This window comes from Vidua macroura, chromosome 9, assembly GCF_024509145.1.
Source record: "Vidua macroura isolate BioBank_ID:100142 chromosome 9, ASM2450914v1, whole genome shotgun sequence".
Classification (NCBI taxonomy): domain Eukaryota; kingdom Metazoa; phylum Chordata; class Aves; order Passeriformes; family Viduidae; genus Vidua; species Vidua macroura.
Window position 1 is genome coordinate 1282707 of NC_071579.1, and position 11723 is coordinate 1294429.

At 59.9% G+C, this 11723-nt stretch overlaps 2 protein-coding genes across 3 annotated transcripts; both read right to left on the bottom strand.

Annotated features, from left to right (window-relative positions):
• Window positions 1–179: 179 nt before the first annotated feature.
• On the bottom strand, window positions 180–5042 carry LOC128811348 (flavin-containing monooxygenase 5-like). The gene is made up of 8 exons (XM_053984923.1): window positions 4612–5042; window positions 3293–3481; window positions 3051–3213; window positions 2241–2383; window positions 1806–2005; window positions 1373–1722; window positions 913–985; window positions 180–836 (listed from the first exon to the last, which is right to left on the bottom strand). Exons 1-8 carry the CDS (start codon window positions 4981–4983, stop codon window positions 482–484), a joined length of 1845 nt encoding a protein of 614 aa, XP_053840898.1. The 5' UTR covers window positions 4984–5042; the 3' UTR covers window positions 180–481.
• A 337-nt stretch (window positions 5043–5379) lies between these two features.
• Window positions 5380–11436, bottom strand: LOC128811349 (flavin-containing monooxygenase 5-like). Of its 2 annotated transcripts, none has more exons than XM_053984925.1 (9): window positions 11186–11436; window positions 9694–9851; window positions 9296–9484; window positions 9054–9216; window positions 8665–8807; window positions 8123–8322; window positions 6792–7141; window positions 6399–6471; window positions 5380–6185 (listed from the first exon to the last, which is right to left on the bottom strand). In XM_053984925.1, the coding sequence occupies exons 2-9, from the start codon at window positions 9823–9825 to the stop codon at window positions 5840–5842; spliced, it is 1596 nt and encodes a 531-aa protein (XP_053840900.1). In that variant the 5' UTR covers window positions 9826–9851; window positions 11186–11436; the 3' UTR covers window positions 5380–5839. The 2 variants fall into 2 exon arrangements, with proteins under 2 accessions (XP_053840900.1, XP_053840899.1); XM_053984924.1 differs by lacking the exon at window positions 11186–11436 and adding an exon at window positions 10289–10679.
• Window positions 11437–11723: the final 287 nt, after the last annotated feature.

Sequence of the window (11723 nt, forward strand, 5' to 3'; positions counted from 1 at the left end):
CGCCATGTTCGCTGCGGGCGGCCGGCCCGCCGCTGGAGCACCGCGGGGCGGGGGCCGCGCCGCCTCAGCCGCCGCCAGCCCTGTCTATTGCGGGCAGGGCTGAAGCCGGGCGCGGGGCCGGGGGGCTGCCCGTGGGCCGGCGGGACCCCCAGCATGGAGCTCACACTGACGCAGCCAGGCACTGTGGGACGAGCTTTATTGCCATTTCCCGAGGCGCCTCGTTTGGGTGTGTTCCCAGTTTCTGCACCACTCTGTGACCTAACCCATAGATAGAGCTCGTGGGGCTGCCGGGCCAGGACTTAGGGAGCTGTTCCCGCGACCAGACTTGGTGGCATCACAGCGGGAAAGCGCAACAGACCCGGCTGCACCTTCAAGGAACGGCTCCTCCGTGCTCCGGCGCGGCTAGCGAGAGACAACAGACACAAGCCCAGGGGAGAAGGAGAAGACTGCCGGCAGGACCCGCTGTCTCCTTCCCTCTAGGCTAAGGAGAGAGCAAGACGTAGATGAGGGTGGCCACAATCACGGCGACGCTGAAGAGCACCGTGAGGCCGTGGGGCGCGGCGCTGGGGCGGGCAGGGCGGCTGGCCCGCGGCTGCAGGGCCCGCACCACGCGCTGCCGCTGGCTGAGGATGGCGGCCCTGGCTCCTGCCCACGCGCCCGGGCCCTGCAGCCGGTACTGGTACGGCGTGCAGGGACCGAAGGCCACCTCCACGGCCAGCCTGGGGTCCCTGAGGAACAGGGAGAGCAGGTTGGGCTTGGCCCCCAGCTGGCAGGCGAGCTCGTCCATGTAAGGGATGTAATCCACCTGGATGGTGTGCCGCTGGCTCTTCACGTACCTGCGGGCAGGGAGGGTTTGACACGGGGAGCACCGGGGGGTAAGGGTGGCAGGGCCGTGCTGCGCCGGGGCCTTACCGCTCAGCCATTCTCTGCTTGGTTTGTGTGATTTCGGCCAGCATGTCCGTGGGCGGCGGCAGGCCCTGCAGCCCTGGGCAAAAGGAGGGTGGGCTGTGCTCCTGCCATAGTCTGGATGGCTCTGCAGCCCAGCCTGGCCTCTGTTTGCACGTGGGGCTTTTGGGATGTGCCACCACGTCAGGAGCAAAGTGAGAGGGAGACATGGGCAAAGAAAGTAACAGCAGGAAAGGAAAGGGAGAATGTGCTTGCATGCAACAGGACCAGTTAGTGGCCCCCACGAGAGAAGAAGAGTGCGAGAGTCATAAAAAAAACGCAAAGCAGGATTTTGTCCTCATGAAGAAGTAAAAGGAGGATAAAAAGGTGAGTGTGGATAGGCAGCATGTGAGGGGATGCCACCAGCAATAACTCAGTCTTGGCGTGGCTGTGGGAGCCCAGCTGCACCCAAACTGCCCTGACTTACCTTTGAAGACACGGGTGGCCCAGCGACACTGGAGCTCTGAGATGGGCATGATGGCTCCTAGGGGCTGGACGAGGCCGATGAAAGCCAGCGTCGGCTTCTCCAGGTCAGGGGGGAACACGAATTTGTAGAGGGAAATCTGGTTCTCCACCACCTTCACGCAGCCCTCGAGGAACGGGAAGGAGAAACTGTATCCTGTGGCAAAAACTACGGCATCGACGCCTTCCCTGGTGCCATCCTCAAAGATGGCAGATGTCTCTGTGAACTCCTGGATGTTTGGCTTCACCTGCACCCTGCCCGAAATGATGCGGTTGGGCAGGTCATCGTTGATGGTTGGGTGCTGGTGAAAGACCCTGGAAGGCACAGATCGTTCAGGCCCTGGCAGGGGGATGGGCGTTGCTGGAGCAGGTACCTCGGGTGCTGCTGGGGTGCTCACCTGTGCTTGGGCTTTAGGCCGTAGAGCGTGTGGTCAAAGCGGGCATTCAGCTTCCGCTCCAGGAAGAAACTGATGATACTTGGCGGCAGCAGGTTCTGGAGGAGCTGCGTGAAGCGACTGAGGTAGCTGAAATCAAAGGGGTACCCACTGTCTGCCACGCGGTGCATCACCCAGGACCCGTGCCTGGTGCTGAGGAAAACCTGGAAGGAAGGCGAAGGGAGGTGGTGGCATGGCAGCATGCTCAGACTGGGCTGGGCCCCTGCTGTGCTCCAGGGACAGGGAAGCAAGCGCAGCTGCTGGGACCACAATAGCCACGCCCGCAGAGAGGGGACAGGGTGCTTGTGCCAGGTGCTGGAGGTTGGGGAGCCCACAGGGGACGGTGGGTGATGATCGGTGCCCTCTGGGGTCCTGTCCCTGTGAGCTCTCCCAGCACACCTGCTTGGCTGCATGGCTCAGCTCCACTGCGATATCGATGCCTGAATTCCCAATGCCAACCACGACCACCCGTTTTCCCAAAAAGGGCTGAGGGTTCTTGTACTCCCGGCTGTGCAGGTACCAGCCCTCAAACTTTTCCAGCCCTGGAAGAGAGAAGGAAGCCATGGTGGGCTGGGTTGTGGAGCAGGAGGGTGGCTGCCCCTTGTTCAGACTAGTGGTGTGTTTTGGGAACAAGTTAGCACCAGTGTGACCAAGTGGAGTTATGCAGCCCTGGGGTAGTTGCCCAGAAAGGTGGTGGCATCACCAAAATGTAAGATTCTCTGTAGCTCTGAGCGTCCTGCTCTGGCTTTGGGACTAGCCTGTCTTGGAACACAGCTTGAACTGGAAAATTCCATTGCTTCCATGCCAAAATTCTGCTGCAGGTCCTATCTGGTGTCATGCGTTGCCAGTAGAGGAACAACCAGGGTTTGTGCCATCTTGCCAGACCCTGGTGACAGTGTGCTCCAGCCTGTTCCCTAGCCAAAGAGGGTCTCCACAGCTGAAAGCTCTCCAGGCATTTTCCTCTGGCACCCAGAGGCAAGACCACCACCAGTGCTCAGCCCTCCAGCCTTGGTGAGGAGCCAGAGAGCCCAGCAGGTGCTTGGCCAGCAGTGTGGAGAGGGAGCCTGTGTCAGGTGGGAGAGGCACGCTGGCAGCGGTGATATCTGCCAGCAGGATGCTTTGGACACTCATGCAATCCCACCTGGAGCGGTAAAACTGCAGAGGCATTTAGAGATGTCAGGGAGCAGGCGAGCAGCCCACAGGCAGTACCTGGGAAGGAAGCGAGCGGGAGATGAGCGTCGGTGTGGTGCCCACTGCACACCAGCACGGCGTCGAAGACGGCCGCCTCCTGCTTCCCCTCGCTCTCCGTCACCACCTCCCACTGCCCGCTGCTGGCGAAGTCGGGGCGCTTGGAGACGCGGCACACGCTGGTCTGGGCGCAGGGGGAGCGGTGTCAGGCACCCTGTGCCCCCGTTCCCGCTGCCACCTCCCCCTCGGCCCCCAGCCCTCACCCTGAAGCGGATGTGGCGGAGCAGGTCGAAGTGCTGGGCGTACATGCGGAAGTACTCCATGATCTTGGAGTTGTGCATGTAGTTGGGGAAGTCCTCGGGGATGGGGAAGTCGCTGAAGCACATCATCTCCTTGGAGGTGTTGATGATGACGGAGCGGTAGATGCTGGCACGGCCGTCCTCGGGGTGCTCCTGTGGGAGCGGGGCGCAGCTCAGCGCTGGCCGCGGAACGATGGGCCACCTGCCTGCCCTGCCTGGCACCTCCCCCGTGGGTGCAGGATTAAGCCACGGGTTGTTGTAGCACCGATCCCTGCACCCTGCAACTCCCCTGTGGTTGAGATTCCCCACCCCAAAAAACAGGGATGTGTCTCTGGACTTGGCGGGAGCCAGGCAGTGGTGACAGCGGCTCATGGTGGTCTTGTGCCTCAGTTTCCCCACTTCCACTCCTTGCCCCTATGAGGTAGCGCATTTGCAAAGCTCCTGTGGTGCCATTGCCCTGGCTGCACAGGTCTCACCAGTTGTGGAGCCAACTCCAGTGCTTCCTGCTGAGTGGTTGCTCCTGCTTACAGGTCTGTGCCTCGACAACTGGATGCTGCTGCTCTGGTTCTGCTCCACCAGCCCTGTCCCTGACCCATCACAGGTAGAACTAGTGGACTGTGATAGATCCACCCCAGACCCCACGCTGGCATGATGCCACCTGTGTCCCCCCAGAGCTCTCCCACACGCATATCAGGGCATGGTGGGAACACTGGTCATTTTGTTGCTGGGTCTATGGGATTAAAGTCAGTAGCCTCGTTAGGTGGGGCAGAGATGAGCTCCAGGATTGCTCCAAGGCAGGGAGAGCCAAGGCACAGAGAAGGCAGGACACGGCGTCTCTGTGTGGGTGAGTGGCACGGAAAGAGGAGCAACCGTGATTCCAGGAATGGGCTGGGCAGGACAGGGACAAACAGTGGGGTCAGATAAGACAAGATAGGAAGGCAAGGGCTAGGAGTGACCAAGAGCGAAACGGAAGAGGAAGGTGTGGATGAGACTGGGAAGGGAGGAATGGGAAAGGGGAAATCTGCGCTGGGGGAGCAAGCCATGGAGTGAAGTCCTTGGGGAGGCTTCATCCTGCTGCTGGTGAGCAGGGGCTGGGTCCTATGTGCCTGGCACACCAGCTGACACCACACTGCCAAATCAGTTTTACTTTCCTTGATTTTCCTTGGAAACCTGCCCGCTGCACGCACGCGAAGCAGGGGAGTGGCGCGTCGTTATCTGCCAAGGACCGATCCCAAGCCCATCCGTGCTGCTGCCAAGGAACAGGCTGGCTGCACGGGGCTTACCTCGAAGCGCCAGAGCCCCCCGATGTCCTTGCTCCTCTCAAAGCAGGTGGGCTCCAATCCCTCATCCAGGCAGCATTTCAGGGCGCACAGGCCGGAGGCACCGGCGCCGATGATGGCTACTCTGCGAGCAGCCATGTCCCACGGTGTGCTGGTGGCAGGGATGCTGGAGAAGCTGTGGCCAGGAGTTGCAGAGCCAGGCGTGTCCCTCAAGGGAGGCTGCCCAGTGCTGCTCGTTTTGAGGGTGACGGTCCCTGTACTTCCTGTGGGTGGCCAAGGCGTCACAAGATGTGTTTCTTCCAGACATGATCTACAGGTTTCTCTCACCTCCCTCCCACACCTCCTGGCCTGCCCTGCCCTTTGCAAGAGGCACATTAAGTTCTGTAAGCGCTTGATGATGCCGACATTGCCCCAGGACTTCCTGGGCAGGGCAGAGATGTGGCTGTGCTTCAGATTTCGGCAAGTGGTGTCATGGAAAACAAACCTAGGGGATGGGGAGGGGACTGGCAAGACCAGCCCAGGCATCTGATGGACAGGACCCCCATCCTTTACCCACTCTGGGTCCCCAGCCCACCCAGCCACCTTCTGGAGGAGCTGTGTGCAGGTGACCAGGGTGGCACTGAGCCATGCCACGGTGACCACCAGGACCCACTGTGGTGGGACACACCTTGGGAGAGGCTGTCTCGCCGTGGAGCGTATGTGTATGTCAGCCAGTGCTACAAGGCCGAACTCAAACCTGTGAGCATTCCCACAGCACGCAGAGGCTCATGATGGTGTCAGTAACAGGACAGACACTTGGCTGTTTAATGCATTTATCCACTTAGAAAGTGTGCTGTGCCTTTGCTGCTTAGCTCTGGTGCACATGTGGCAAAATTGGCATGGCTGGGTTACAGGGGACAGAAAAGCCCGGAGCGCTGGCTGAGAGGGACTGGAATTTAGCCTGCAGTGAGCAGGTCTCCTCCTCTGTCCATGACAGCATTCCCCAAGGGGAGGTGCAGAGCAGGAGCCCAAGCATTACTTTGGCAGCTGGGGAGGTTCTGTGCATCCCTAGTTCGTGGTGTGGGCACAGCTGGTCCATGCCAGGCAGGAGGAAGGTTTCTGCCACCACTGGGGTGCACAGGCTGCCAAGGGGCCAGGGGTGGCCAGCCAGTCCCACAGCACATTGCAAAGCTGTCCTGGTTTAGGGAGTCACCCCAGGACAAAAGCCACCCTTCTTGTGCTTGCAGGGCACCTACAAGTAAGCAAAAACAGCTGCCAGGATGGCCACGGCCCCGATCAGCTTGAAGATGAGGGGCATGGCAGGGGCTGAGGTGCTCTCTTCCACGTGTCGTGTCTGCAGGGGTTTGAGGATGCGCTGCCGCTGGCTGAGGATGGCGGCCCTGGCTCCTGCCCACGCGCCCGGGCCCCGCAGCCGGTACTGGTACGGCGTGCAGGGACCGAAGGCCACCTCCACGGCCAGCCTGGGGTCCGTGAGGAACAGGGAGAGCAGGTTGGGCTTGGCCCCCAGCTGGCAGGCGAGCTCGTCCATGTAAGGGATGTAATCCACCTGGATGGTGTGCCGCTGGCTCTTCACGTACCTGCGGGCAGGGAGGGAGGGCAGGTAGGTGCTGGAAGCAGAGCTGGCAGATGCCCTGCACACCCGGGAAGGACTGTGGATAGTGTGGCCAACCACATCCCTGCCCTCTGTTGGCACACACAAAGGTGCCAGGACGCATCCATAGGACAGGATGGATGCCCACGAGCAGCTGTGCCGAAGGGAGCCCCTTGGAGTGCTCCTGCAGGGATCTTACCGCTTTGCCATCACTTCTTTCTTCTGCTCAATGTCAGCCTCCATGTCGTGCTGCAGGGGCAGCTCGTTCAGCCCTGGGGAGGATGAGACACAGTGGCCACTGTAGTGCTGGCCTTGCCTGCGTGCTGTGCCTCTGCCAGCACCACCGTGGTGTGCGGTTTCGCACCTGAGGAATGTCCAAGTGCCAGGGGATGGGAAGGAGCAGCCTGTAGAGCTCAGGGTAGGGATGTGCCTGTGCCTCTCAAAGAGGCCATCTCACCATGACAGCCACAAGGCAGCCATGCCATCACCATGGCCAAGATGGCACAACCAGCTGCTGCCTTCTCAATGTGGCTTGGGCACCATCTGCCCTCACTGCAGGACTGCATCCACAGGGCAGGTTTGCCTGACTTACCTTTGAAGACACGGGTGGCCCAGCGACACTGGAGCTCTGAGATGGGCATGATGGCTCCTAGGGGCTGGATGAGCCCAATGAAAGCCAGCGTCGGCTTCTCCAGGTCAGGGGGGAACATGTATTTGTACAGAGGAATCTGGTTCTCCACCACCTTCACACAGCCCTCGAGGAACGGGAAGGAAAAGCTGTATCCTGTGGCAAAAACTACGGCATCGATGTCTTCCCTGGTGCCATCCTCAAAGATGGCAGATGTCTCTGTGAACTCCTGGATGTTTGGCTTCACCTGCACCCTGCCCGAAATGATGCGGTTGGGCAGGTCATCGTTGACGGTTGGGTGCTGGTGAAAGACCCTGGAAGGTGCAAAAAGCCATTAGGGCACTGTGAAGGGAGTGCCTCTGCTCCGTGTCCTGCTCCAGCTGCTGCTCCCTGCTCTGGGGCAGCTGCCCCTACACTGCTGTCTCCAGGAGGCCTTGGAAAGGGCAGTGGTGGCTCCCTCAAGCATTGCCTGGGCACAAGAAAATAATAACCCTGTCCAAGCACAGGGAGAAGGGAATGGCAAGGGAATGGCACAGGGAGAAGGGAATGCCCAGATTGAAAGGCAAGATGTATTCCATTTGCCATCTGTATGACAGTTGTTTTCTGTTAAGTGGGCAGTTTTCCTTATCTCTTCCACAACCAGTCCTCTCTCAGGGGAGACATCTGCTGACAATGGGCCATTGAATGTCACTGCAGGACTGATAAGAACTGTAACATCCCATTGGGAGATGCTCTGCCCAGAGGGAAGAGCCAAGCATTCCTACCTGGATACAATCTTGAGTTTCTGGAACACCAGCATGGTTTTTCCTGCACTGGATTTCCCAGAGGAACAGCTGCTTCTTCCGCTGCAGGAAGACTACACCCTTTTCTACAGGATCACTGTTCCAACAGAACCACACCTGACACCCCAGGAGGACTGCAGCCATAATTGCAATTGCACTGCTGCCAACATCCTGTACAACAGGGTGTCAGGTTGTATTCTGACTCTGTCAGTGTTGTTTTGGTTTACTGCATTGTTTATTTAATCTTTTTATTTTCTTCCCTAATAAAGAACTGTTATTCCTGCTCCCATATTTCCGCCTGAGAGCCCCCCTTAATTTCAAATTTATAACAATTTGGAGGGGGGGGTCTGCTTTTTTTTTTTTTTTTTTTTTTTTTCCCATTTCATTTCAGTAGAGGCTCCTCCTGCCTTCCTTAGCAGACACTTGTCTTTCCAAACCGAAACAAATGGCCAAGCTGGGCAGGACACAGAAGCAAGCAGATGATCCCTTCTGGGCAGGGGGAGTGTTTGGTACCTGTGCTTTGGCTTCAGGCCGTAACGTGAGTGATCGAACCTGGCATTCAGCTTCTTCTCCATGTAGTCACAGGCCACGGATGAGCTGAGCAGTCCCTGCAGGAATGCCTTCAGGCGGGTGGTTAAGATGGTGTCGATGGGGTAGCCCCGATCTCCAACGCGGTTGAAGATCCACGCGCCCCGGCGGGTGCTGAGGAAGACCTAGACAAGGAAGAAGGATCACTGGCTGAAGGCAGTGGTGGTCCTGGGAGGGCTGCCCTTGCGGGGGACGTGCCCTTGCCCTGGGATCACTCTCCTTTTTGCTGCCCAAGCACTGGGTAAAGACCCAGAGGGCAGAGGGAGCTGGTGACTGGCATCTTGCAGGGGAGCGGGACCAAGTCTCAATGGCCTGGCAGCTGGGATTGGCAGGAGCCAGCATTGCCAAACACAACAAGTGCTGGCACGGAGCACCAGCTGTGCAAGTGCCTTGGTCCTGGTGTCCCTGCAGAGCTGACGTGGTCCCACAGGGGCAATCCTGCCTGCCGGGACCCTACTCCTGCTTACCTGCTGGGCTGTTTGGCTGATCTCGACAGCCAGGTCTGACCCCGAATTGCCAATCCCGATGACAACAACCCTTTTGTCTGTGAAAGCCTGAGCATCCTTGTAGTCTCGGCTGTGGAGATAGCGGCCCTTGAACTTCTCAATTCCTGTGAGCAGAAGGAGAAGGGATGCTTGGCTTCCTGCTGCCAGGTTGGAGGATCACCCCCTAAAGACTGGAGATGCTCTCTTGCCCCACCAAACCACTTCTGGGGAGCACAGGAGCACTCCTGGAGTCAAAGCACGGCAGGGAAATGTTGGGGCCAGGAGGGAAAGCAGCAGGGAGAATAGGGACTGGCATAGACTACATTTCTAGTGTCTCTGGTGTCTCCTCACACCAGGGTACAGGGCAGTACCTGGGAAGGAAGCGAGCGGGAGATGAGCGTCGGTGTGGTGCCCACTGCACACCAGCACGGCGTCGAAGACGGCCGCCTCCTGCTTCCCCTCGCTCTCCGTCACCACCTCCCACTGCCCACTGCTGGCGAAGTCGGGGCGCTTGGAGACGCGGCACACGCTGGTCTGGGCGCAGGGGGAGCGGTGTCAGGCACCCCGTGCCCCCGTTCCCGCTGCCACCTCCCCCTCGGCCCCCAGCCCTCACCCTGAAGCGGATGTGGCGGAGCAGGTCGAAGTGCTGGGCGTACATGCGGAAGTACTCCATGATCTTGGAGTTGTGCATGTAGTTGGGGAAGTCCTCGGGGATGGGGAAGTCGCTGAAGCACATCATCTCCTTGGAGGTGTTGATGATGACGGAGCGGTAGATGCTGGCACGGCCGTCCTCGGGGTGCTCCTGTGGGAGCGGGGCGCAGCTCAGCGCTGGCCGCGGAACGATGGGGAAGGGTGGCTGGGACTGATGAGGTGCTTCTTTTCACGGAGCCCCTGCCCTCAGTCTGACCCAGAGGATCCTACTATGGCCGGCTGCCACCCCAGCAGCCACCACTGACCCCTGAGGGCCACCGTGCTGACCCCAAGCAGGACACGTGGCCAGCAGGAGTTTACCTCAAACCTCCAGAGGCCTCCGATGTCGCCAGTCCTCTCGAAGCAGACGGGCTCCAGCCCCTCCTGGAGGCAGGCTTTGATGGCGCACAGCCCGCTGCTGCCCCCGCCGATGATGGCCACCTTCTTCGCCATGCTGCGCTCCACCACCGGGTCTCTGCCTGGGGACAGCGCCGGACAGCGGGGCTGAGCTGCCAGGGGTGCAACCGTGCAGGACTTTGACCCTGGTCAAAGAGGTCCCAGGCAAGAGAGGCAGCCCCTCAAAAGTTTGTCCGGGGTTGCAAAGCTACTGCTGTCCCCCGCCAGGTGTGGGCCTGGCCGGTGCTGGGTTTTGCACTTCTCTGGTGTTGCCTCTAGATGCCTTGAGGAGAAATCCTACCGAGTGACAGGGAGCCTCAAAATCTCCCCGCCGATGCCAAGTCCCGGCGACGGAGGTGCCCTGAAGTGCTGTGCCCTGCTGTGGGGACCGACGGCTCCCTCCCGGGTGGGTGACAGCCCCTCTGCCTGCCCTTTGCCCTCTCCCTTCCCCGGGGATTCCTGTTGTGCTGTCCCGGTTGCCCGCTGCGTGCCGGCAGCTCGGGGGACGCCCTTCACCGACCTGCGGCCGTGGGATGAGCAGCCCAGGGAACGCTTGCGACAGACTCGGGGCCGTGCGAGGGTCTCTGCCGGGGTGCCCCGAGCCGTGACGCCGCGTCCGGGAGCGGGGCCTCCCCCTCCGTCACTCCTCCCACGGGCGCGGGGAAAGGAAGCCGGGAGCCGGCTGGCTCCGGCCGCCTGCACGGCTGTTCCGGCAGCGGTGGCGCCGCAGGAGCCATCCGAGGCGCTGCGCGGGGACATGGACACGCAGCCGAGCCCTGTGGCTGCGTGCCTGGTAAAGAAACGCTGCCCTGCGCTTTGACCCTAGGATTATCGGGATCGGCCCACGCCCGCTCATTCTGGTACCCGGGGTGACACACGGCTCTGGCTGCTCCAGTGGCAGCCGGCACTGTAGCGCCCACATCCCCTGTGCCCCTGGGCTGGGCATGTCGGCACAGTGTCCCTATAGCCACGGCTCACCCCGGGCTAGCAGAGTCCTTGGGGCCAGTGGAACCCCGGCGACAGGAGCACCATACTGTTGAGGTGTCCCTGAGGTGAGGGTGGTGGGATCAGCAAGGAAAAGGTTGTCCCTCACAGCAGGAGGCACAGACCAGGTGGATCCAAACTTGCTGCTGGCTCCTGGCACACTCGCAGCCAGACAGCCCCTGAGGCTGCAGGGGAAATTTGCTCTTCCACATACAGAGAACTTTGGTGCAGAGCTGAGCAAGGCAGAGGGGCCAAGCTCCGCAGCTGAAATGGTTTTAGCCTTCCAAAACTCGTAACATGTTTGCAGTAAGTTTAACAGAGCTCTTTCTGTCCTTTGCTGTCGGCAAGGGCTGATCTCTGTGCAGGGCAGAGATGCTGAGCTGCCGACCCACACTCTGTGCCTGCCTGTCAAAAAGCATCAAAAGTATCTTACCAAGCACGGGATCGGCACAGGAATGGAGAGGTGGCAGCACTGGCAGTGCTACTCTTCCTGCTCTGCTGTCAGCTGGCTTCTGGCTCTTGCAAGCTCTGCACAGACTGCCCAAGTGCAACGGGTACAGGGGACCTCTCTGAGCTCTCCACTGCTCTGCTGTTGCTATGAAACCACTGTGCAGGTTGCCTCTGAATTTGCCCTTCTCCCTGCAGGAGGCTGCATAGCCCTGAACTTTACCCCCCTGTAGCTGGACTCAGTACAGACAAACTGTGCTGTCGGGCGCCAGGCTCGTGCCATGACATTTTGGTTTAGGTTGGTATTTTGTTGGTTGATGTCTGTGGAAGTTCACAGTTCCCCACACCTGGCAAGCACCCAGAATGTGCACAGCAGCGTCTGCTGTGCAGCGTCTGCTGCGCAGCGTCTGCTCTGAGCTTCCAGAGCAGGCAGAAATGCCATGGGATGAGTGGAGCAGAAAGCTCCTCTGTCCTGTCAGTGGGCTGCACCCATGCTTGGAGGTGACAAACACAGGAGAGCAAAG

Bases quoted from the DNA above. Each gene is read 5' to 3' on its own strand.
- LOC128811349 (XM_053984924.1), bottom strand. From the start codon at position 10,505: ATGGCTCCTGCGGCGCCACCGCTGCCGGAACAGCCGTGCAGGCGGCCG. The intron at 8,808-9,053 runs GTACTGCCCTGT...TTCTGCTCACAG, and splicing joins CCCGCTCGCTTCCTTCCCAG to GAATTGAGAAGTTCAAGGGC. The intron at 6,186-6,398 runs GTAAGATCCCTG...CCCTGCCCGCAG, and splicing joins AAAGAAGTGATGGCAAAGCG to GTACGTGAAGAGCCAGCGGC.
- LOC128811348 (XM_053984923.1), bottom strand. From the start codon at position 4,983: ATGTGCCTCTTGCAAAGGGCAGGGCAGGCCAGGAGGTGTGGGAGGGAG. The intron at 3,482-4,611 runs GTAAGCCCCGTG...CCGCTCCCACAG, and splicing joins GGGGGCTCTGGCGCTTCGAG to GAGCACCCCGAGGACGGCCG. The intron at 837-912 runs GTAAGGCCCCGG...CCCTGCCCGCAG, and splicing joins AAGCAGAGAATGGCTGAGCG to GTACGTGAAGAGCCAGCGGC.